The sequence below is a fragment of the Taudactylus pleione genome, unplaced genomic scaffold, assembly GCF_031769625.1.
Source record: "Taudactylus pleione unplaced genomic scaffold, aTauple2 ptg000015l, whole genome shotgun sequence".
Lineage (NCBI taxonomy): Eukaryota > Metazoa > Chordata > Amphibia > Anura > Myobatrachidae > Taudactylus > Taudactylus pleione.
Window position 1 is genome coordinate 3,031,324 of NW_028284417.1, and position 24,717 is coordinate 3,056,040.

At 41.3% G+C, this 24,717-nt stretch overlaps 1 protein-coding gene across 2 annotated transcripts in view; it reads left to right on the top strand.

The window, feature by feature from the left end:
* OGFRL1 (opioid growth factor receptor like 1) overlaps nucleotides 1–24,717 on the top strand; it is a 103,115-nt gene that overhangs the window by 53,093 nt on the left and 25,305 nt on the right. Inside the window, exons 2-5 of one of the 2 annotated variants that reach the window (XM_088470517.1) lie at nucleotides 1,532–1,621; nucleotides 16,306–16,387; nucleotides 21,365–21,443; nucleotides 22,363–22,429. In XM_088470517.1, coding sequence (XP_088326643.1) covers nucleotides 1,532–1,621; nucleotides 16,306–16,387; nucleotides 21,365–21,443; nucleotides 22,363–22,429 — 318 coding nt within the window. The remainder of the gene's footprint in view (nucleotides 1–1,531; nucleotides 1,622–16,305; nucleotides 16,388–21,364; nucleotides 21,444–22,362; nucleotides 22,430–24,717) is intronic. The other variant, XM_088470518.1, reaches the window with a different exon arrangement.

Genomic DNA, 24,717 nt, shown 5'->3' on the forward strand with positions numbered 1-24,717 from the left:
AAAATAAAGTGTACATGAGCAGAAATGCAGATCTAATAAGGGGGTGTAGCCGGCATACCGGTGGTCAGAATCCCGACAGCAGTTGGAATCACGGCTCCAGAATCCCAACCGCTGACATGCTGATGGTGCCTATTAGGCTTGGGGTAGGGGGTTACGGTTGGGCTGCGGGGTGGGAAGGTTTGGGTTAGGCTGTGGTGGGGGAAGGTTAGGGTTAGGCTTCGGGAGGGTTATTGTTAGGCATGCGGGAAAGGTGGGTTAGGATTAAGGTACGTATCTGCAGGCATCAGGATTCTGGCAGTCGGGATGCTGCTGTCAGTATTCTGACCACCGGCATCCCAACTGCCGGGATCCCGATCCCAACACCTAATAAGCCTGCTGCCAAGCTTCCAATTTGCAACACGTGTACAGTATGAGAAGTACCAGGACCACAATGTCCCGATATAGTATTTATGATGGTCAGGAAAGCAGAAGACTGAGAATACACATATGTAAACAAAAGTATACACTTGGTGATAAAACAAAAGCACAGCAAAAAAGGGCCAGCAGTTTATATTTTGTTTCATTGTGTATAACTATATTACCAGTGGAGACGGGTTTTTTTCTTTTAAAATACAAAACAATGTAAAGGTGCTACGTATTTTTATTTTTGCACAAATGTGTCTATTAGAGCCCCAGTTAAATTCACTGCTAGCCTAATTCATGGTTGATGTTCATCCACAAAGACACATGGCGTGACATTTGTGGGTTTGCTCTCAGTGATAGGAATGTACATGACAGCAAAAGTAAGAAAGTAATACACATAAAAGTATTTCACTCAATCACTTTCAGACCAGCATACTGTACGTTACAACTTTTCTTCTTGCAACAATCCAGCTAGTGAAATGCAATTTATGTAAACTTGCATTTTAATGTGCAAATATACTGTATATAAGTGTCCTCAAAGAGTGCCCAAATGGTGCAAAAGTCATACCAATGAAAGTAATAGCTTGCTCCTGCCACATCTAGGATGTGCAAAGAATCCATAAATTTTCTGCAATGATGGACCTATCCTTGCAATAAACACTATCTTGATACCCAATGCAAGTGTCTGTGATACGTAAAACAAGCACGTCCTCACAAATAATGAACATACATGCCTACTCTCCCGAAAGTTGCAAGTGGCTCCTGATTTTTCTGATAACCCCCCCGCACCTACGGAAGAGTAGGTATATCTCCCGCATCCCTCCCATTGCCTAATGAAGTGGGCAGCAAGGGGAGATTTTACGTGGCCCGCAAATCGCACCCTTTTTTCTGTGGTGGGGCGGGGCCTAATAACGTGTACAGTACCCCAAAGGTGTCAAAAGAATCTCCTTCCCGGGCTTCTATAAAGTCGGCAAGTATGGAATGAAGTAACCCAATTTGATCTACACATCTGCATATTCCACCATTTGAAAGTGACTTTTATTGATTCATGTTAATTTGCCAGTTACTAATAAATAAAGTCCTTATATATTTTTTATTTTTATCTCATTTTTAATTCTGTGTTTTTCAGAGTGACAGTAACACAGCTGAGCAGCACATGAAACCAAAGAGAAGCTTTTATGCAGCGAGAGATTTGTACAAGTATCGTCACCAGTACCCAGTAAGAGATTTCTAGGCCATTCATATAGTACTTCCTTCTTATCTTTTTGTGACTATAACAGTATTGTATGTAAGATAAACTGATTTGCTCTTTCATCTCACACTTGGGCAACCGATGACACATAATGGCTTTTTCTATACTAGCATTGCTACTCTCTTCAAATCCACATTTTATGAAACATTTTCCTGCAAAAGGGACAACGGCTACAGACTGTTTCACTAGTAGGGGCCATACAGATTTTAGCACAAAAAGGGGATATCATGTCATTGGTATTGCCTTTTATATTGCTACAATGGGATAAATCTTTTGTGAGCTTGATAACATTTATACAGATATATTTTTTTTTTATGCTTAAAATGTCATGGTTTCAGATGTCACAAGTACATGGAGATGGCTTGAAGGCACAGCTAACTCAATTATAGCTGTGTTGCTTTATGCTTTCTGAGACGCAGCATGAAATAGGTTGATGTTTAAATACATTTCTTCTGTCATTGAGTCACTATCACTTTGTATTAATGGTTTAATCTCATTGTGCTGCAAAGTTCTCATAATCAGGATGGAGTAACGCTGCTTGCAATTTTCAGAATTTACATCTATAGTCACTATGTTATAAAATGTACACTATTTCATTAACATCATTTGAGAAAGAGATGTTATTCTTAATGCTTGGGACTCAAGCCCCTTTATGAGAATTAATTCCCTACTAAATTCTATCTATGAAACTAATTTTGGCTTTAAAACGTGAAAACATCTGAAATGAATTTCACCCAGATTTCACAAGGCTATAAAGCAGGAGATTTGGTGATCTCTCCCTCTTTCTCAGCTAAATTGCTAGCAGCAGACATCCCGAGAATTTCCTATGGGCACAGCGATACTGAAGCTTAGCTTTTTGAAGTTTATCTTTGTTAGCTAAGGGGTATTATCCCCCTCTAAATGGGCTGGAGCTGTTCCCAATATGCGGCGATAAAGAATTTGATTTTCGGGGCCAAAATGCAAAATTGGTTTGAAAATAGAGGTTTTTCCAATTTGAACTTTGTGTCTCTCAGTCTAAAGACTGACTGACTGACTGACTGACTGACTGACTGACTGAAAAATCATCCATGATATTTGAGTAAAATGTTTGTTAAAGTGTTGTGTAGAAATTCAAAATGGAGGTCCAAGGTAGCAGCTTACAACATGCACTGTGTACAAGAAGAGCACAATACAACACAGTTCTGTTAACTTATGGAGCATACACATGGTCAGATCTGTCAGATGAACGATTGAACGATTTTACCAAAGATTTGAACGATTTGAATGATTGAACGATTTTTGACTGCATTAAAATAAATGGAATCGTCCAAGTCTGACTGCAAACACCTCAGATGTCAGATATCGTTATCTGACCACCGGGAACGCGCATCGTTCAAATCGTTCATCTGACAGATATGTCAGATATGTCAGATTTTCCTTCAGATATGAACGATTGAACGATTTTTTAAAATCGTTATCGTTCAGATCTGAAGAAAAATCTGACCGTGTGTATGCACCATTACTCTGTCCTGCCCTTGGACTTCTTGTAAAAAAATTCCTAAACTATTTTAGACCACCCTCTCAACTAATTTTATGTAGCACAACGATGGATTGGATGTAAAAAGGGTATAAAAAATAACATAAATATGACTTCAAAAAAAGCACCCATCCAAGTGTCCTACCCTGCCAGATGTAATGCTGTGTGGTGCAGGAGTTAATAAAAACAACCCCTCCATGTTTTTGCTGGGAAGTCTGGCATTGGAGGCATTGGGGAAGAGGGCAGAGTCCATCTCCCTCTGGAGCAGAGTGGTGCTAGGATGAAGACAAAACCATGAACCCTAGAGATGGCAGTGAGTGTACAGAAGCTCTCAACCAATCATATATATGAGAAGTGACAGTAAGTATCTGTCCAACCACTGTTTGAAGGTGGAAGCCAATGAGTGCTCAGAAAGAGTCTATAAGAGAAACAATTGCCTTAGGAAGTCTTTATGGATGTTACAGCACTGTAGAATGGTTAGTAGACAAAAGAAATGAGAAAAAAAAGGATTTGTTTATTAAACTGAAGGGCAGAGAAATATTTTTTATATGTTGTGTGGGCAACTGTGTAATTCGCAGGGGGTTTATGGACGCCTTACCCTATATCCAGATACCCTAAAGAGGTGGCATAGTGGAAACTTATTCCCTAGCCACAATGCACCTGGGTCATTGTGGGAGTTGTTTGTAATTAGTGGTGTAGGCGTATCTCCATAACAAGTATCTAGTAATGATAGCTATTAAACAGAATGTGAATTTGGGTAAATAATAGTGATTTTCAAGTGTCAGATATCCATGAAATCATGGTAGACACACACTAGTTTACCCCAATTTAAAACATACGCCTAAATATGATTTATCAGGGAAGGGTCTTTCTGACTTCCTTTTCTGTTTATACAGAGATATACTGTTCATCTGTATAGTCCAGGAACTAATTATTTATGTTAAGTGTGTTTTAAGTGTGACAGTGGCATTTGAAATATTCTATAGCAAACTATCAGAATCTACTTCCATTGCCTAACCAACACTTGGCAGATAAAAGCTAGCTGATATTGTTAGTACATGTAGATGTGTACAGAATTGTTGGTACCCTTCCACGCAGAAAGAAGAACCCATATTTTTCTCTGAAATAACTTGAAAGTGATACAAGTAATTGACATCCATCATTGTTTATTTAATAAAAATAAGACTTTGCATTTGATTTTTGATTCAGCAGATTATTATAAAAAACAAATTAAAATAGCATGGACAAAAATGATGGGACCTTTAAGGTTCCTGTAACTCTCAGTGAGACTTCTGTACCTGTCAACACGTAGTTCCTGAGAGAACTGTTCCAGCTGTATCAAGTTTTATTGGTGCCTTCTCCAGAATGCGTGTTTTAGATTTTTCTTTGTATGTTCGATAGAATTCAGATCAGGGCTCATATATGCCACTTCAGAATAGTCCAATGTTTGTTCTTATTCCTTATTGGGTGCTTTTTAGCTGTGTGTTTTGGGTCATTAAAAGAGGAACTTTTTAATAATGTATTAAATTATAGTTATATTTTATGAATGTGCATCACCATAAAAAAATTCTATCCCTTTCTGGCTCTGTCAATGTTTTGGGTCATTATCCTGTTGCGAGGACCTGCTACTGAGACAGATCTTTCTGACACTGGGCAGTATGTTTTACTTCAGAATGCCTTGATAGTCTTGAGATTTCATTGTGTCCTGCACAAATTCAAGGCACAGCAAAGCAGACCAAAAAAATAACCAAGTTGCCTGCATGTTTCACAGTAGGTATGGGGGTTCTTTCCTTTGAAAGCTTATTTTTTTTCATCTGTGAGCATAGAGCTGATGTTACTTGATAAAAAGTCCCAGTTTTGACTCACCTGTCTAAAGTACATTCTCCTGAAAGCACTGTGGCTTGTCGTTATTTTAGCAAATTCCAGTCTAGCTTTTTTTGTTCGTTTTTTTAAAAGTGTGTCTTCTTCCATGGAGTCCACTATCGCTTAAAAAGCGTTGGATCGTGTAATCAGATACTGATGTACCTTGACCTTGGAGATCAACCTGTACCTCTTTGGAAGTTTTTCTCTGTTCTTTTTCTTCCTTTCTCACTATACTCTTGTTTAATCTGGGGTTGATTTTCCTCTTGCAGCCACATCCATGGACTTTAAAATTCTTAATATTTGCAACTGTAGTCACAGGAACATCAAGCTGCTTGGAGATGGCCTAATTTCCTTTATCTTTAACATGCTTGTCTATAATTTTCTTTCTGATCTCCTAAGACAACGATCTTTGCTTTCTCTGGTCCATGTTCACAGTGGAGCACACAATGATCCCAAACAGCAGAGTGACTACTTTTCTCCATTCAAATATGCTGAATGCATGGGCATAGAAACCATAGGTGCAAGGGGTGTAGCTGCTATGAGGTCCAGAGCTGAGAGGGCCCATCTTCCTTGTCAAAGTTACATGTGTTATATATATTTCATCTTCAGGGTCCATAGAGCTCCACAGGAACTTTGGGGTGTAGGTGGGACCTGGAGGACCGGACACCAACAGCAAAGCTTTTCAATCCCAGGATGCTCCGGTCCTTCATCCTACACCACGCCCACAGCCTGAGAGCACTTTAGTTTCATTGGTGTCCGGCAGGAACCGGACCACCATTATAACAGGTGCTGCATTAAGCAGCCCAAGATTTTATTTTCTGATTTAATTTATTTCTATTTTGTTTTTACTATAACGGGCGAGCATGTCTGTGCTGCCGCCCCATCACCCCTCCGCGGCGCCATGACTCCAAGCATTTGCTAGGTACTCCCGGTGGGGCTCCGAGGAGGACTAGCTAGCAGGCTCCTCAAACCCCAGACTGCAGCCTGGCATTCAGGGGACAGGTAAGGCGGAACCCCATTCGCTGTGACTTGTATTGTTACACAATCTTGCCTCCGATCTCAGGAGACAGACTGGAGGTGCTGATGTGAAGACTGGTACGCCCACGACTCCACTAGACCACCATGGCATATGTAAGGAGGCCAGGGGACCCGGTGGTTAACGTCAGCAAGGGGAGAAGGTGCTCTCCCTGTAGCTCCTCCCCCAGTCCTGGGGGCTATTCCACTGTGGTCTTGGTGTATCCTGGGCTGCTCCTCCATCACCGTCCGCTCCCCCCAGAGGCACGAGAATTTTCTGCAAGCAGGTCTCTGGAATGATGGGTCCAGTCTCCCTGTATACCTCTCCCACGGGTCAGGTCATACAACGCTATATCCTACCAGCCACTGTGGTCTGTGTAGTTGATTTTAGTGCCTATTGTAAACATGTAATGTTTTTCTGCGTTTGTATGTGACTTGTGCTAGCGCTAATCTCTACTTTCTATACAGTACAGCTTATACCTTTATTCTACTATACCCTGACATACTAAGGCATAGGAGGTTCATTGAACCTCACATTTCCCAGATACTTGTGAGGGCTATCACATACTTTATAACGTGGTTGCATGCTACACTGTGCCATATTATCCAGGGTGTTCACTGCACTGTATCATACTGTGTATTTTGTTATTCTTGTGACTATGGCTGGCAGAGGAGAGAAAAACAAGCAGCCTGATGCTGCTCCTCCTACTCTGGTGTCTTGTAAGTCCTGCTCTGTGGGTTTAGCCACAGAGGACCTCATTCAAGATGGTCTCTGTATTAATTGTTACATAGCCCCAGGCCCATTAGCCCCTGCATCTCTCCCTGAGGACCCACCCTGGGCTGCCTTTTCACAAATGCTGGTAAAACTTGCGGACCAAGTAGCAGTCTCTGTGGTAGCTCCCCCTATGGAACGGCCCAGCAGGTACTCCCTGAAAATCCTTTGCCTCCCTCATGGGTAGATGTACTATCTACCTCAGTACAGAGTTTGGCTAATACTTCTATGGTTTTTCAGCAAATGCTGCAAAAAAAAGCCTTTAGCTACTAAGCCTACTAAACTTACTATGTTATCTTCCCAATCCACACAGTTATCTGATTCTGAGATATCATCTGGGGAGGCAGAAGATGCAGATCTCTCTCACTCTGACTCCATCTCAGTAGAAGAGGAGCCACCCTCTAAACTAAATATACCTGCTCTTGTGAGAACTGTTAAAACTATTCTACAAATAGAAGAGGATGAACCCACTCCTAAGAAAAAAACACACACTTTTTAAGCAACAAAAGGTTGTTTTACAAGAGTTTCCTCACTCTGTCCAGCTATCTGATCACATGAGTGAAGCTTGGAGCATGCCTGGTAAATGGTTTCAAATTCCAAAATGGTTCAGTTCCTTTTACAAGCTTCCAGCTACTGATTGTTCTAAATAGGAAGTTCTCCCAACAGTGGATTTTCATGTAACACGTCCTGTTAAAAATTCCACCTTACCCATTCATACTGCAAAGTCCTTGAAGGAGACTACAGATGGATGTGTAGAAGCTTGTCATAAATCTATATACTCTTACAAGAGCTATTACTCGTCCTGCTAGGGCTACGGCTTGGGTGGCATAAGCCATTGAGAGTTGGGCAGAGGCCCTAGAAGAGACCTTTTCCCCTGATGCTTTGAGGAAACAGCTGTCCTACATATCTCACATTAGAGATACAGCCTCCTACTTAGGTGAAGCAGCTATGGATATGGCTCTCCTGGCCTCCAGGATATCTGTCACTTCGGTAGTAGCCCGCGGTATTCTTTGGCTATGTTCCTGGAAAGCAGATTCAGAATCAAAAGTCCCTGCCTTATGCATCTTATGTGGTCCAGAATTGGATAAAATTGTGACTACTTTGGCGGCTAACAAGACAGCGTTCCTGGCCTCTGCATATAATATAAAGCCTTGGACGTCATCCTTTTGGTCCTTTCACCCTCAAGGAAACACCAAGGGTCAGTCATTTCCACGACAGCAGACATCAGCCACGTCTTCCAAGCCTAGGGCCAAACAGTCCTGGGCTGCTAGACATCTACCTGCCAAGTCTGAGGACAAGACTAGAGACTGACGGGGTGGGCCTCTCTGTGGGTGCTCCCAGGGTGGGAGGCTGACTTCTTCAATTCGCCCAGGTTTGGCATCAAATCACGTCAGATGCCTGGGTAAGGGAAGTGATCCCCCATGGATACGTCCTCTCATTCTTGAGGAAGCCCCCCCAGCAGTTCTCTTGCACAGGATCTCCATTGGACCCAACCAAGGCCCTGCTGCTCCAAAAAGCCATTCAGTCTTTACTGAATTCAGGGGTAATAATTCTGGTCCCCTCCTCACAACAGGGCAAGGGCTATTATTCTACACTTTTCTTAGTTCAGAACTCAAATCTATAAACAAGTTTATCAGGTTGCCCAGGTTTTGTATGGAAACCCTCCATTCCATTATCCTAGCTATGGAGCCTGGGGATTTTATGGTGTTTCTAGACATTCAGGACCTACATGTACCTATAGCACCTTCTCATCAACAATATCTCCGGTTTGCTATACTACAGCAACATTACCAATTTCAGGCTCTGCCGTTTGGCCTTTCAACGCCCCACGGGTCTTTACCAAGATTATGGCAGTTATGGCGGCCTCTCTTCATCAGCAAGGGATCAGACTGCTCCCATACTTGGACGATCTTTTGCTGTTGGCCAGCTCCCCAGAGACTCTTCACCGCCATCTACAGGTAACCATTGCCTTTCTACAAATGCACAGTTGGCTGATCAACTGAAACAAATCTTCCCTAACACTCTCTCAAAGGATGGTACATTTGGGAGCCCTCCTGGACACTCGTGTTCAGAGAAACCTCCTAACGGCTGACAACATTTCAGCAATTCAGCACAGACTACATTCGCCGAGTGTCAATTCACCCAGCAATGCAGCCCTTGGGATCAATGGTGTCCACCTTCGACATGTTTCACTCCAGGCGCCAAAAACACCAGATCCTCTCCAGGTGGAACGGGCTACCCCATCTGCTAAAATCTCAGATGATGAGCCTCCCCCCAGGGCTTTGCCTGCCCCTAGCCTGGTGGCTACAGACTTCCCATTTAAACAAGGGTCATTCCTTTTGGATCCCGGACTGGGCTATCCTCACCACGGACGCAAGCCTCCAAGGGTGTGGTGCAGTAAATGGTCAGCCCTCCTTCCGGGGTCTATGGTCCCCAGTCTAAGCAGGGTTACCAATCAACATCCTGGGACTTCAAGCCATTTACAGAGCTCTCACTCTGGCTCAGAATAGTCTGAAAAACAGGCCAGTACAAGTACCGTCCGACAACGCCACAGCTATGGCCTACCTCAATCACCACTCGAAGTCAGGCAGCAATGACAGAAGTGTCCAGCATTCTCGCATGGGCCATACGCAATCTCCCAGCCAACTCTGCAGTGTTCATCCCGGGGATTCTCAATTGGGAAGCGGATTTTCTCAGCCATCACGACGTGCATGCAGGAGAAAGTCTCTACATCCAGAAGTCTTTCAGCTTCTAGTGGACAAATGGGGTCTTCCGGAAGTGAATCTCATGGCCTCAAGACACATCAACAAACTTCCAATTTATGGAGCCAGAACACAGGACGCATTGTCGGTGAAATGGAACTTCCATTTGGCATATCTCTTCCCTCCAATATCCCTACTTACTCAAGTGCTTTGACACGGCTAAGAATTTCTCCAGCTCTGTGGTCCATACCATGCTCAGAGCACGTAAACTGGCCTCAGCCAAGATTTACCACAGCATATGGCATACATATTTCCAATGGTGTGCTCCAAGAAACTATGACATGCAAGTTTTTAAGGTTGCTCCGATTCTTGCCTTTCTTTGGGCTAGACTTGATCTAGGCCTCCACCTAGCATCTCTGAAAGTGCAGGTCTCTGCTTTGTCTATCTGGTTTTGGCGCAGAATTGCTGCTATACCGGATGTTCACACCTTCATGCAAAGTGTTCTATGTATACAACCTCCCTTTGTCCCTCCTGTGGCTCCATGGGATTTGTCAGTGGTGCTCCAAGCACTTCAGGAACCTCCATTTGAACCCCTGGATTCAGTGGATGTCAAGTGGCTCACTGCGAAGACTCTGTTTCTTCTGGCTATAGCATCTGCCTGTAGGGTATCGGATTTAGGGGCGCTTTCATGTAGCTCCCCCATTTTAATACTTCATCAGGACAGGGCTGTTCATCGTACATGCCCAGTTTTTCCTTCCCAAGGTGGTTTCTCACTTCCACACGAATGAGGAAATTGTGCTTCCGGCAATTAATTCACCAAACCTCTCAGCAGGTGAGGCCTCGTTGGATGTGGTCCGTGCTCTGAAGATCTACATGGACCACACTATTTCCATCAGGAAATCGGACTCCCTCTTTGTCCTATATGGATTCTTCAAAAGGGATGGCCAGCTAACAAACAGACACTGTCCAGATGGATTTGCATGAATATCTCACAGGCTTACATGCAGACTGGCCTTGTGCTGCCTTCAGTATGTGCTCATTCTACTCGCTCTGTGGGTCCCTCGTGGGCAGCCCAGCGTGGCACCTCAGCTGAGCAGCTAAGCAAGGTGGCCACCTGGTCTTCTGTCCACACCTTTCTTAGGTTTTATGCCTTTGATACACTTGCCTCTCAGTATGCTTCCTTCGGGCGTAGGGTTCACCAATCAGCTCAGGAGCATTCCCACCCTTGAACAACTGCTTTGGGACCTACCCAATGTCTTCCTGTGGAGCCCTATGGACTCTGAAGAAGAAAAGGAGAGTTATGGTAAAACTTACCTTGTTAACTCTTTTCTTCGAAGTCCATAGGGTCCACAGAGCACTTGTCCTGATGCTCCTAGCTTCTATGGGTTTCTTCTCCTTCTCCTGGTCACTTGTTTCTTTCTTTGTGTGAGAGTTCTGTTCCTGCCTTGGGCTTGTTAACAAAACTGAAGTGCCCTAAGGTGTGGGCGGGGTATAGGAGGAAGGACCGGAGCATCCTGGGATTAAAAAGCTTTGCTGTTGGTGTCCGGTCCTCCAGGTCCCACCTACACCCCAATGTCTCCATGTGGACCCTATGGACTTCGAAGAAAGAAAGTTAACCAGGGTAAGTTTTACCATAACTCTCATTTTTTGACCATCTGGTGGTACATAGGGACCCTTGCAAACTTTTGCTATGGGGCCTTCAAATACCTAGTTACATGACTGATTAAAAAAAAGAAGATGCGTGATGTTAATCAAGAAAGCAATTAGTTTTGAAATACAGGTTGAGTCTCCCATTTCTAAAATGCTTGGGACCAGGGGTATTTTGGATAACAGAATATTCCGTATTTTGGAATATTTACAGACCATTATGAAATATTTTGGGAATGGGACCCAAATATACACACAGAATGCATTTATGTTTCATATACACCTTATACACACAACCTGAAGGTAATTTTATGCAATATTTTTAATAATTTTGTGGCTCAAAGTAAATGTGTACACACATGAAATTAATTGGTTTCATGTACACAAAGCCTGAATGTAATTTTATACAATATTTTTTATAATTTTGCGCATTAAATAAAGTTTATGTACTTTGAACCATAAAAAAGCAAAGTTTTCACTATCTAAGGCTTGCTAAAAAAAATCCGTATTTCGGAATATTTGGATATGGGAGACTCAACTTGTATCACTACAATCCAATTATGCATTATTTTTTCTAAGGATTATCAACAAATCTGTACAAACCATATTAAATTATTGCTTTTTCTCCAAAGATATTCTATCTCTTTTGTCAGTTCCTTTGCTTTATTCCAAGACATCACAAAGCTGATGGTTGGTACTTTATCCCTCTCCACTTTATACATGAGACACTAGCTTTTAATTTCATCGCACTTCACAAGGAATTAAGCATTGGTTCAGTGAGCTGTAGGTACCAACAAAGGTTACCAACAAATTAGTCCACGTCTGTAACTCACAATATCTGCTTTTCTAAGTGTGTGTGTATTTTCACAGCAACTCACAATATCTGCTTTTCTAAGTGTGTGTGTATTTTCACAGCTGCAGATGTATTCTACTTTTCTAAATTATATTTTTTAGGGTGTTCTGATCAAAGTGATTATATAATTAATACCATAAGTGACATTGAGATTTGTAATAAAGTTAACAATATGCTATATGTCTGCATTGATAAAATGAATTGCCAGCTGTCGTGTGGCTACACGAATTAGATCAATCATATATTTTTTTTTTGGGTGGGATCATTTTACTCTGCAACTTTTTTTTTTTTTAAAGCTTTGGATTGTACTGAACTCTTTATCTATTAGAACTATACAGTATATATTGTGAAAGTGTAAAAGCACATAACTATTCAAGCAATTACCTGCAGAGGGGACAATTTATTAAAGCATTGGAGATAGATAAAGTGGAGAGGGATAAAGGGCCTGATTCAGAGCCGTACGCTATTTGCGGACGGTCGTTCTGAAAAGGGGCTGGCTATTTAAATGAAGTGCTCGCTCTTTGCGGTCTGTTGACGCCTCTAAGTCTGAACGAGCGAACAAAACCTGCGGCCGCTATTTTGAGAAAAACGCCCCCTGGCCGCTCGCATCATACGTCATCTCCGGTATTTATTAGATTAATCGAATACATCGAAGGGCGTATGAACTTCTCGCTATTCTTATGGTAGCATTTTCCTACCGCAATCATGCGAGCAGTTCTGGCTAAATTACAACCAAGTGACGTGGTCAATGACGCTGCTTTGTTAATTATGACTCCCATTAAACGCCCGTTTTGACCGTTTGGCACGCCTGCGATCGGATTTCCACTCCCCCGTTTTCAAGCACCTTACCCTGTTACCACCCACAAACGCCTCATCCTGTCAGTCAAATTAGCAGGCATTTGCTATTTTGCGAGCACATGAATTTCGACCGCACTGACTGGTTCGCGCATGCGTATTACAACCCGTACACATGCGCAGTTGTGCGAACATCGCTTGGAACGATCGAGCGGCCGCTTACGAGCGGCTCTGAATCAGGCCCAAAGTACCAACCATCAGCTTCTGTCATCTTTCAAACACAGAATTAAATAGATTTGTTCATGTGCAGAAAACGTCACTTTGCCTTAAAAAAAAAACAAAGATGAAAATTCCACTACTCCTCCTCCCTTCAGAATGGAATCCAAAATATATTATATCAATCATGATTCCATTTTTGATCTTGATGTTTTGGAATCAAACCAAACTCAAATTCAAACGTTAACCTTCATTCATTCCGATACAGTCAAAATCTATATAGAAATTGAAAGTTTTTGAAAAACAACTCCTAGATGAATTTAGAACTCTTTGCGAACAACCTATGAAAACAGAATACCACTATAGTAATCTCACACTATATGAGCAACAAGCTTTTAAGCAACTGCAAAAAGACCAATTGTCAATTATTAAATCAAATGATAAAGGTGCCCCACCATTTGATTTAATAATTGACAAATGATAAAGGTGGTGGGTGAGAATCCAAAGGAACTTAACACATTGTTAGACCATTCTTTACAGGAGGGGGTGATCTCCAAGGGCACTTTTTTATTTTTTTTACCCATGCATCCCATTACTCCCACATATTATCACCTTCCAAAAATTCGTAAGTCCCGCACTAACGTCCTGGGTGTCCTATAATATCAGGTTTTGGGTCCCTTACTTCCAAACCTGTCCTTTTTTGTTGATTCATTTCTTAAGCTCTACACTACTGCTCTCAGGTCCCATATTCATGATCCCACACAATTTTTGCAATTTATAAATTCTGTAGCTTTTGTTATGAGCCACCATGCTAGCTGAAGTGGCTCACACTCCACAACGGGTCCCGGTCATTACTAGGAGACCAGGGTGCTGGGTGTATACGTCACCTGCCACAATGCATGTTGGTATGTTATGAGCTGCCACAGATAGCCACAGTGGCTCACACTCCATGCCAGGTTCCAATTTGTGCTAGGAAACCGGAACGCTGGGTGGCTAAGTCACCTGCAGTAGTGGCTCCAAGCACGGGCAAGCCGGTCCGTCGCCCGGAGCACTACTGTTTCCGGAGGGCGTAGGAAACGCCCTCCCTCCCGGTGCTATAGAACATATGTAAGCTATGGGGGAGGGAGTGGAGGAGGGAAGGGGTGGCAACACAGGACAGCGCTGGGTGCAGCACAGCCTAGCGCTGGCCCTGGTCACCTGCCACAATGCAGGCTGGTCCTGACACTTGATGCACCCATGGCTTCTGCTCAGTAGCTACAGCCACTGATCATTCAAGGGGACTTGGCCAAGCAGGCTCCCTGTTTGGCTGCAGTTCTAGTTATTAAGCAGTAAGGACTGAGCCTTACTGCCGGTTATAGCTTATGTCTTGGTGTCTAGCTGTCTGGTCCTGTTCGTGATATCCTGAGTCCTGGTGTTTCCTTCCGTGAGCTATGTCCTTGTCTACAGTGTCTTGTGACCTCAGCCTTGTATCTAGAACCTTGTCTTTTTTTTGTCTGCAAACTACCACAAACTTCACTGTGCTTAACCCATGCTGCTACTTTATCACCTGTAGCCACCATAGCCACAAATTCTGCCTGGAGTTACCCAGATCATATCTGCTCCATTTAATAATCCTGTGATCACCCGTTGATTGTATAAGCCCATTTTGCCCTGAGATTAAGACCTGGCGACATCCCAGTACCGGTGAGAGCATCTCTCTATGGGAAAAGAACAGTTGTTTTAGGCAGAAGACCTCTGTAGCATGGCTCTAAGGGTTTTATATAATTGTGTGTTTCATAACACATTGGCAATCTGATTATTTATGACGTGACGTACAGGCACTCTGTACCCATATTCCACATGAATTGGGCATAGAAGCCATTAGATATTATCTACAAGCAGATGAAAGATCCCAGAACAATGTCAATGAGTTTATTATTTCATTTATTTCCTTCATACTATCTCATAACTTTTTTTTTATTCACAATATTTTCTTCAAACACAAGGTATTGCCATGGGGGCCAGGTTCGCACCCAACTTTGCCAACCTCTATATGGGTCTCCTAGAAGAGAGGCTCATTTGGGGGATATGAATTTGCTGTGAACCTGGTCCTCTATGGTAGATACATAGATTACTTTTTTCATTTGGGAACGGGATAGTAAGTCAGCCACTGCTTTTGTCACCTATTTTAATCATAATTATTTTCATCTTCACAAACAATTAGCACTACCTCTATTCATTTCTTGGATATCACCATCTCATTATTAATGATGAGATCATTACTTGCAGTTATCAAAATGAAGTAGATGCTAACAACTTTATTCATTTTAAAAGCAGCCATAATAAGAGATAGCTGTAGAACATCACTTCAGGGCAAATTAAATGCATATATAAGAATTGTAGCAGGACAGCAGACTTTGATAAAGGGAGACTCAACCTGTATATGTATGCAATCAATGTGTTTCAATTTATGATATATTTGTGTATTTGTTTTATTTTGTTCAGAAATAAATTAATTTTAATTTATAAGAGAATTTGAGACCTTAATTAAGGAAAAGGTGCGCAGTCTAAACTTCCTTTTTTTCTGCATGTTGTGGGAAACTTCCCTCTTTTATAGATAGCTGCACTTTTCCTTTTTAGAACTTTGAGTAGCACATTCCTTGGTTTCTAATTTTCTAGTGTATTTTTCAAACACAGTCTGTAAAATGACAGTTAGAAGAACTTATTGGTTGGTACTTTATTTCTCTCCACTTTATCACTGTCCAAGGTTTGATACTTCTTCCCCCTATAGTTCATTACATATATTGCCTTATTCAGGGGCAGAACACAAAATTTGGCCAGAAGGCACAGGATTGCTGATAAGCCATTCTGTGGCCCTAGCTCTGCTTTCTAGAATGGCCACACACATGGAGTGGTGCTAATTCTGCCGCTGCCTTTAAATCAGCCAATGACTAGGTAAAGACCCAAAGTAAAATAACATACTGGTTAATTTTAGCATATGTATGATGGGTAAGTTACAATGTAAACACCCCTGGGACATAGCTTTCAATAGCTATTTATAGGCCTGAGCTGTAGGTAACAATTCTAGTAAATATTTGAGATTGAAAAAAATTATCAATTTCCGTTTGTACTTTTGTACTATTTTTCTAACAACAAATAATTATGCTGAAGTATAATATAAATTGCAATAGAAAACATATGAAAACATATGATACATCAATCATCAATATTATTTGTCTTATATCTATATATATATATACACAGTGTAAGTTATTATATTTCATTCCTTTTCAGCAGAACGTTAAGGATCTTCGATGTCAGAATGACTTGTGCAATCTCAGATTTTACATGAACAAGATCCCATTTAAGCCTGATGGTATGCTTTTACTTTTAATCATTTAATATATGATATTATGACATCCAGTAAACCCTGAAGGGGTGGCATGAACTGACTACACAGTTATTGTATATGCTAAAAAAGGTATCTGTACATACAATTACAATGTGTATTTTTTAAGTTTTACAGATTACAGTGTAGACATAAACCCATATATAAACTACGGTATATGATTATTTGTGGTAATGTCCATGTGTGTGCTCTGTCACTCTCTGATGTGCATTTTACATGTAGACTAGAGTAAGGAACTTAAATGTCACTATAGTATGTATAATATATTTTTTAAATATATTTCCACTTAATTGTGTTTACTGTACGGTAGGGATAAGTAGAGATAAAGGTAGAGATGATTGATCCCTATGCAACACACTGGAGATATACATTTTGGTCCTCATTTAGAGGTTTTATACCATGTTACACATCAAAAGTGCCTCCATATCTAGTGCATATCGTATACTCACGTCACCTTACACATGGAGAGGCAGAAGTGGAGCAAGCTGGGGCGGGCAAGCATGAGCTCAGTACAATAATAAAGTGTTCACTCAAGTTACTTATTTCTCATGTAACAGCTATGTTACTGTGTAAAAATAGGGTAATGTGGCTATAGAATTTAGTTGTTGGGTACAGAAACATGTACTCCGGGCGCAAAGGCTGTGTTTGTTACTTTTACGCAAAACATTGTGCAAATTTTGTGCAATTCAAAGTGCTATGTTAAGTATAGCATAGTAGTGGAAGCAGTGCGAAATACTGTACATTTGCACAACCTTAGCGCATATTTGCCGACTTTCTGGCTGCTCCTTCCGGGAGGGAGCAGCCAGATTGGCAGGGCAGAGGGGAGCATGGCCAAAAAAGGGGGAAGTGTCCGGACGGGTGCCTGACGTTTGTAGGTGTCACGGGGGCGGGGTCACGCGACCGCGTCATTTTGGCCCCGCCCCCGCTACACAATGCCGATAATACAGGCATTGTGAGGCAGGGGGCGAGGACAAAATGACGCGAATCGCATCACTGGCTGCCCTCGCAGCGGGGGTTAAAAATAAATTGCGGGGGATGTCGGGGGGATCGGCTTGCCTGCCTTTCCGGGGGGGGCGGGAGCGCACCCGATATCGGGAGGGAAGGCAACCCTGCCTTAGCGTGAGATCTGTCACCATTCTAGTGAATGTATTGCGCTGAGAAAAAAGCTGAATAAGGTCACATCTATAACATATAATGAAATAACACATCTAACATACAACGACATAAATTGGAAGGTGAAAATGGAACTGCCAAATGAGCTTGCAATCTAAGTTTTTAAGAATTTTTTTTTGGTTTATCTAAGGAAAAGCTTTTTTTGTACCCATTGTAAACTAATCTTCCATTTTTTCTTAGTACTGTCATTATTGTCTCCATTACAAATCGCATTGCTTTTTAAATGTAAAAACTATTTTCTGTTTGCATTATTCTATTTTGTACTTTCAGACTTGTCACCCCCCTTTTCCTGACCATCAAAGCATTACAGTAGTTAAATGTTCCACATTCCTACATGTAGATTTTGTGCTGGATTAAAAATATGTAATGCTTCGCGAAAATAATGCAATGTGCCCTATGTAAGTAATAGCATGGAACAACTGTACAACGGAATCATAAGTAGGATATTGTTCATTCATGCAACCCAGTTCTGCTCAAAATTTTTTAATAGAGCTGACATACACGGCCTGTCTCCCTTCCCCGCCCCTTTCGTATGTAACTCTGATGCTTTCTGCATGAGTCGCACACTTTCTAGTCCTTTCCTCTTTTACCTCAACCCTGAGGCTTATGCACATGGGTACTGTACATTATACAGGTGCACAGTGGTAGTATAAAGAAATAAAACGCATATACTCATCCCTAGAGCCTGTTTGCATAAAAGTCATTTAAAGAAATAATGGAGAAATTATTCTTAAAAAAAGTCTAGAATTCTTCTAATTGTTTCCAATATAATTGAAATAATAAAGATCTATAAAGCTAAATAAATGCATATATTATATATACTATATTCCACCTTACTATAAAAAAGAAGCCATTTGTCACTAGAACAGTATAAAATTGACTAAATCGGAAAAAGAAATACAAATGGTATTCATCTATGAGTTGGTTACAGTGGATCTGTCCCCTGGATGCAATGGAGGCAGCTATGTTGTGGGCTGTAGTATCTGTTATTATTATCCTTTATTTATATGGTACCACAAACGTTCCGCAGCGCCTTACATAGTACATAAATGAGCACACAAGAAAAACAGTTAATAGTAATACAAAACAATGCAGGACAAGGACATGGTTTATAAACATAGCTACATAACACAAGCAGCAGGGCGTCAGCAACCAAATGATAGGTGCCAATTGGGGAGTTAGGTGTAAATTATACTATAAGGTGGGGGAGGAGAAGCACGTGAGGGACGAGGCCCCTGCTCGTGAGAGCTTACATTCTAAAGGGGAGGGGCAGACAGACAGGGGCAACACAGATGGGGTAGATAGTGAGGAAGGAGCATGGAGCAGTGGGTTAGGATATGTGTTGCGGAATGTGTGTGTTTAAGATGACCTGATGTTATGTCAAAATTAAGTCCTTCATTCATCTATCTCTATGAGAGAAAATAGATTTTGTTTTTGTGTTATTTACTTGAGAAATGTACAAAATAAAGTTGTAGCACCTTAATTTTGTGTTTACAATTTAGCATCTAAATACATGCTGATAAAAATGCAGCTATTATGAGACTATCCCACCATCCTAATACAGTAGTGTATACTTTAGTCCCAGCTGCTGGGTGCTATGCCATGCTCCTGTGAGTCGATACATCTCACATGCTAGACACACCCAAAAATGGGTGCAGCCATGCCCAACATGCTGTGGTCCCACAGGATGTTGCCCAGAATTTCTCTTGGCAGCCCTGGAGGTGACAGACAGAACCAGGAGGGAATGGGGCCTAGTGGTGGCTTAGCAAGGCCATAGAGGGAGAGAGGTGGTTGAGAGTTGAGCAACAGGAAAGGCGGGGGAAATAATCAGAGGGTTGGAAGGGAGGCTGATGAGAGAAAAAAGAGGTAACAGCAAGTGGAGGAGACAAGAGGGGGAGGATAGGGATGGATAAAGTAGAGGATTATGTGGACACTGAATGTGGGGGGTGTTTGAAGAAAGGGTGTTCATGCTGTGGACGAGGTAATAAGTGAGATGAAAACTGGAGATGAGGCTGTGTGATGTAGAAACAGTGTGGATAAAAGTTGTTAAATGTTAAAAAATACAGGTAAAAGAACAGTGCTTCTAATGTGTGAGCGCAGCTCCAAAAGTGAAATATAAAGTGAGGTATGTGAGTAGTGGGTGAAGGAATTAGTTATTAAAAGAATGATTTAAAGTGTATTGATGTGATGAAATGGAAAAAGGCAATACAAACAAGATTTTCTGTAGTATGAAGGCAAAAGTTACAATGTACAGAGCCGATCCGGTCAGAACTGTTTTGAACAACAAAGATCAATCAACAAGAGCAGCACGCAGATAGGAAAGTACTTGCAATGTCCAAGCAGCAAGTGCAGTAAGGAGTTTCCTGGATATGCATACAGCAGCAGATGGTGAATTCAGTAATTTACATAAGTATGTTGCTTGATGTTGTTTAGAAAGTGTTCTGGTTTTGAGGATGTTTTCCCTCAGTTTTCCTCCAGCTTAACTCCGGCGAAACTCCGTCTTAGTTATCAAATTGAAATTACACTTATAATCTAACACTTTGAATCTAAAACTGACTATTGCAGCCTATGGCTATGCAGCCTAACTGATCACTAATAACTAAAGTTACAAACATGTGTCTGTGTACTCACTGATTGGGACTCAACCCCCTGTGCTCAACACACACTAAATTGGGATGCAATAAAGTATAAGATAAACAATTTGTGAGAAGGGAGTAGGCCATCACAGGTTCACAATAAATTCCTAACTTCCTTTATAGAAATTACCCCTCCTAATATAAAAGTAGTGACAATTTACCTAAAATAATTTTTCAAAGCTGTGCTTTGCAATCAATATAACAGCATCTGATGGAAGCAGTAGTGACAATTTACCTGCAATTCAGAGAGAGAGAGAAGTGACATCAGTCTTTGCATGGTGTACATATGGCTAACAAGATCTCCAATGTAACTCCGTCTTAGTTATCAAATTGTAATTACACTTATATACTAACACTTTGAATCTAAAACTGACTATTGCAGCATATGACTATCTATGAGAAAGTAGCCTTTTGGTGGGTACACATGGTCAGATTCTCTGGAAGATATGAACGATAACGATTGTAAAAATCGTACATCGTTTATATCGTTGGCATGCATCAACAAACGATGCGCTTGCCCGCATGTCAGATAACGATAACTGATATCGACTGTGTTTGCAGTCAGATATGGACGATATCATTCATTTAAATACTGTCAGAAATTGTTCATCATTCATGAAATCGTTGGTAAAATCGGTCAAATCGTTCATCGTTGATCTAGCAAGTCTGACCGTGTGTATGCACCATATCAATTTGCTAAGGATCAGTAACCTCATGAGTAACACCAATGTCTTAGGTATCACTGGTGTCTAAGAAATTCATTGGTTGCATACTGGCATAGCCACAAAATGGATAGCTCCACTAGGACACGTCCATGTTAAAGGAGAAATAGGTGCAGACATATCTTGTTCTTAGGGGAACAAAAAAAAGATTTTTATTTTATCATGTTATTTAGCAAAATAGAATAGATTGAAACAAACCATGTAAAATGTGGAAACAGCAATGGTTATGCTCATAACTGAGGAGGGTGGTTGATTGTCAGTTACTAGGTGTAACTTTGCTCCGGCTTGCCCTAGACCTATAGATAAATTGGCAGCACTCAGTAACCAACTCGCCATGTTCACTGATTTTGTAGCTTGTGTATGGAATAATTAAAGTTCTGCTATACAGCTAATATATTATTGTACACTTTCAGGTGTGTATATTGAAGAAATATTAAATGCATGGAAATGTGACTATGATAAACTGGAACATAATCACACCTATATACAATGGTAAGTGTTGAAACTTTTAAACGAGGGAGTCAATGTTTAATGAAAAACAGAAATGTTGTGGTGAAGAGCACATATTTGTTACAATGAGGTACATAAGCTCTGGAGCAATTTGTAAAGAAAAAAATAACATAAGGCTAGGTACACACTAGACTGTGTGTACCCAGCCTGACATCTGCAGCAGCGTGACCTGGCGGGGGAGCCGGCATCGGAAGTGCATACATACTTGCTGATGCGGGCAGCGACAGTGGGGGTCCCTCGCTGATGACATCCCCCGTCAGACCTGCATATAGGGCCGAAGGGGGATGTCGTTGACGTCCCTCGGGAGTGCTCATAGTCAGTGGCATAGTGGGTACACACTAGACTATTCGTCGTTCCGATGCGTTTAAATCGGCCAATCGTTCAAAAAAATCGTCTAGTGTGTACCGAACATAACAGATGTTTATTAGTATTGTTGCCCCTATTTTATGCACAACACATATTGTAAATAATATTATTCCCTGAAAGTGTCATTTCTTGGTCAGTCTGTGCAGGTGATTTGCATTACATCTGTGTTTCTGAGAATCCAACAAATGGATTGAGATGGTAAAGTCAAAATATCTGTTACTATTGTATTTGTACTTTCCCTAATTAATTGTACCTACATTTAGTTACTCTATAGCTCAGTAACTTGTCATTTGACCTGGTTTATGTGTGTTGAATTATGAGTAGTGGCTAAATGGTGGAGAAAAACACTTTCACTCTTAGCCTTTTTTAGCATGGTAAAAACAATATATATGTGTGCAGTAATAAAACCCACTCATGGCCCCAAGATTTTTATGCCACATTACTCTTTTTTGCATTATACAGTGCACCCTTCCTATGTGCATTTGCAAGAATTTAGATCTATTATTAAATTGTGCAACATATTTCATTTTTGCAGGCTTTTTCCTCTACGAGAGCAAGGGTTAAATTTCTACGCCAAGGAGCTGACCTCATATGAAATTGAGGTACAACACAATTGTGCAAAACAATTGTATACATTTACTGCAGTTTAACTGTGAAATGTTATACCTAATATACCATTTAAAAACATTATCTTATAATAAAAGTTTTCCAAGGAACAGTACTTGTTCTCAGAAAACAAACAATAAATGATTGGAAAAAGCAAAATTTTATTTTTCTGCAACCTTTCTAGATTGATACTAGTTCTGATGGATTCTTGTAAAACAGAGCTGGTGACATATCTTATATTTTCGAACATCTATTAAAATACATTAAGCAGTAAGAAAATTTTAGACAAACATTTCAAACAAGTATTCCCATTACGTCTAAATTTATATTTATCTATATATTATATATACAGTGCATCCAGAAAGTATTCACAACGTTTCACTTTTTCCACATTTTGTTATGTTACAGCCTTATTCCAAAAAAGTATTCATGGCCTTTGCCATGAAGCTCAAACTTGAGCTCAGATGCATCCTGTTTCCACTGATCATCCTTGAGATGTTCCTACAGCTTAATTGGAGTCCACCTGTGGTAAATTCAGTTGATTGGACATGATTTTGAAAGGCATAAACCTATCTATATAAGGTCCCACACTTGACAGTGCATGTCTGAGCACAAACCAAGCATGCAGTCCAAGGAATTGCCTGTAGACATCCGAGACAGGATTGTCTCGAGGCACAAATCTGGGGAAGGGTACAGAAAAATATCTGCTGCTTTGAAGGTCCCAATGAGCACAGTGGCCTCCATCATCCGTAAATGGAAGAAGTTCGGAACCACCAGGACTCTTACTAGAGTTGGCCGGCCGACTAAACTGAGTGATCGGGGGAGAAGGGCCGTAGTCAGGGAGGTGACCAAGAACCCAATGGTCACTCTGTCAGAGCTCAGCATTCCTCTGTGGAGAAAGGAGAACCTTCCAGAAGGACAAAAATCTCTGCAGCAATTCGCCAATCAGGCCTGTATGGTAGAGTGGCCAGACGGAAGCCACTTCTTAGTAAAAAGCACATGGCAGCCTGCCTGGAGTTTGTCAAAATGCACTTGAAGGACTCTCAGACCATGAGAGATAAAGATTGAACTCTTTGGCGTGAATGCCAGGCGTTACATTTGGAGGAAACCAGGCACCGCTCATCACCAGGCCAATACCATCCCCACAGTGAAACATGGTGGTGGCAGCATCATGCTGTTGGGATGTTTTTCAGTGGCAGGAACTGGGAGACTAGTCAGGATAGAGGAAAAGATGAATGCAGCAATGTACAGAGACATCCTGGATGAAAACATGCTCCAGAGCGCTCTTGACCTCAGACTGGAGCGACAGTTCATCTTTCAGCAGGACAACGATCCTAAGTACACAGCCAAGATATCAAAGGAGTGGCTTCAGGGACAACTCTGTGAATGTCCTTGAGTGGCCCAGCCAGAGCCCAGACTTTAATCCAATTGAACATCTCTGGAGAGATCTGAAAATGGCTGTGCACCAACGCCGCTTCCCATCCAACCTGATGGAACTTGAGAGGTGCTGCATAGAGGAATGGGCGAAACTGCCCAAAGATAGGTGTGCCAAGCTTGTAGCATCATATTAAAAAAGACTTGAGGCTGTAATTGCTGCCAAATGTGCATCAACAAAGTATTGAGTAATGGTTGTGAATACTTATGTACATGTGATTTTAGTTGTTTTTTTTAATTAAATTTGGAAAAATCGCAAAAAAATGTTTACACGTTGTCATTATGTGGTATTGTGTGTAGAATTTGAGGACAAAAATGAATGTATTCCATTTTGGAATAAGGCTGTAACATAACAGAATGTGAAAAAAGTGAAGTGTGAATACTTTGGATTCACAAATATATATATATATATATATATATATATACACATTATATAATATATTCTATGTTATGGGGGTGCTCCATAGTGCTTAAAAGTGTTATTCACAGTATGTATACATAAGCACGAGGTCCACTAATGAGTGAACCCGTACCAAATAACTCAAAGAGTAGGTTGGATACACTTGGTGTTATCACAAATATCCCGGGCAACCGCTCCAAACACCGCTCCTGAACTACCAGGAACGTGCCATGCGCTGCTGACACACATGGATGTCGCAGCACGCTATGCACACCTCCGGCAGGGAGACGGGCAAGGAGATGTTGGGTCACACGGAGAAGCATCAGCAAGCAACGCTCTAACGCGTTTCATTATCAACTTCATCAGAGGACTGGCTTGTCTGACGCTGGAGGCTTGCACTAACTGGGCTTTATACCAATCAGAACTTACCTTTTTTCATCATGAATATTC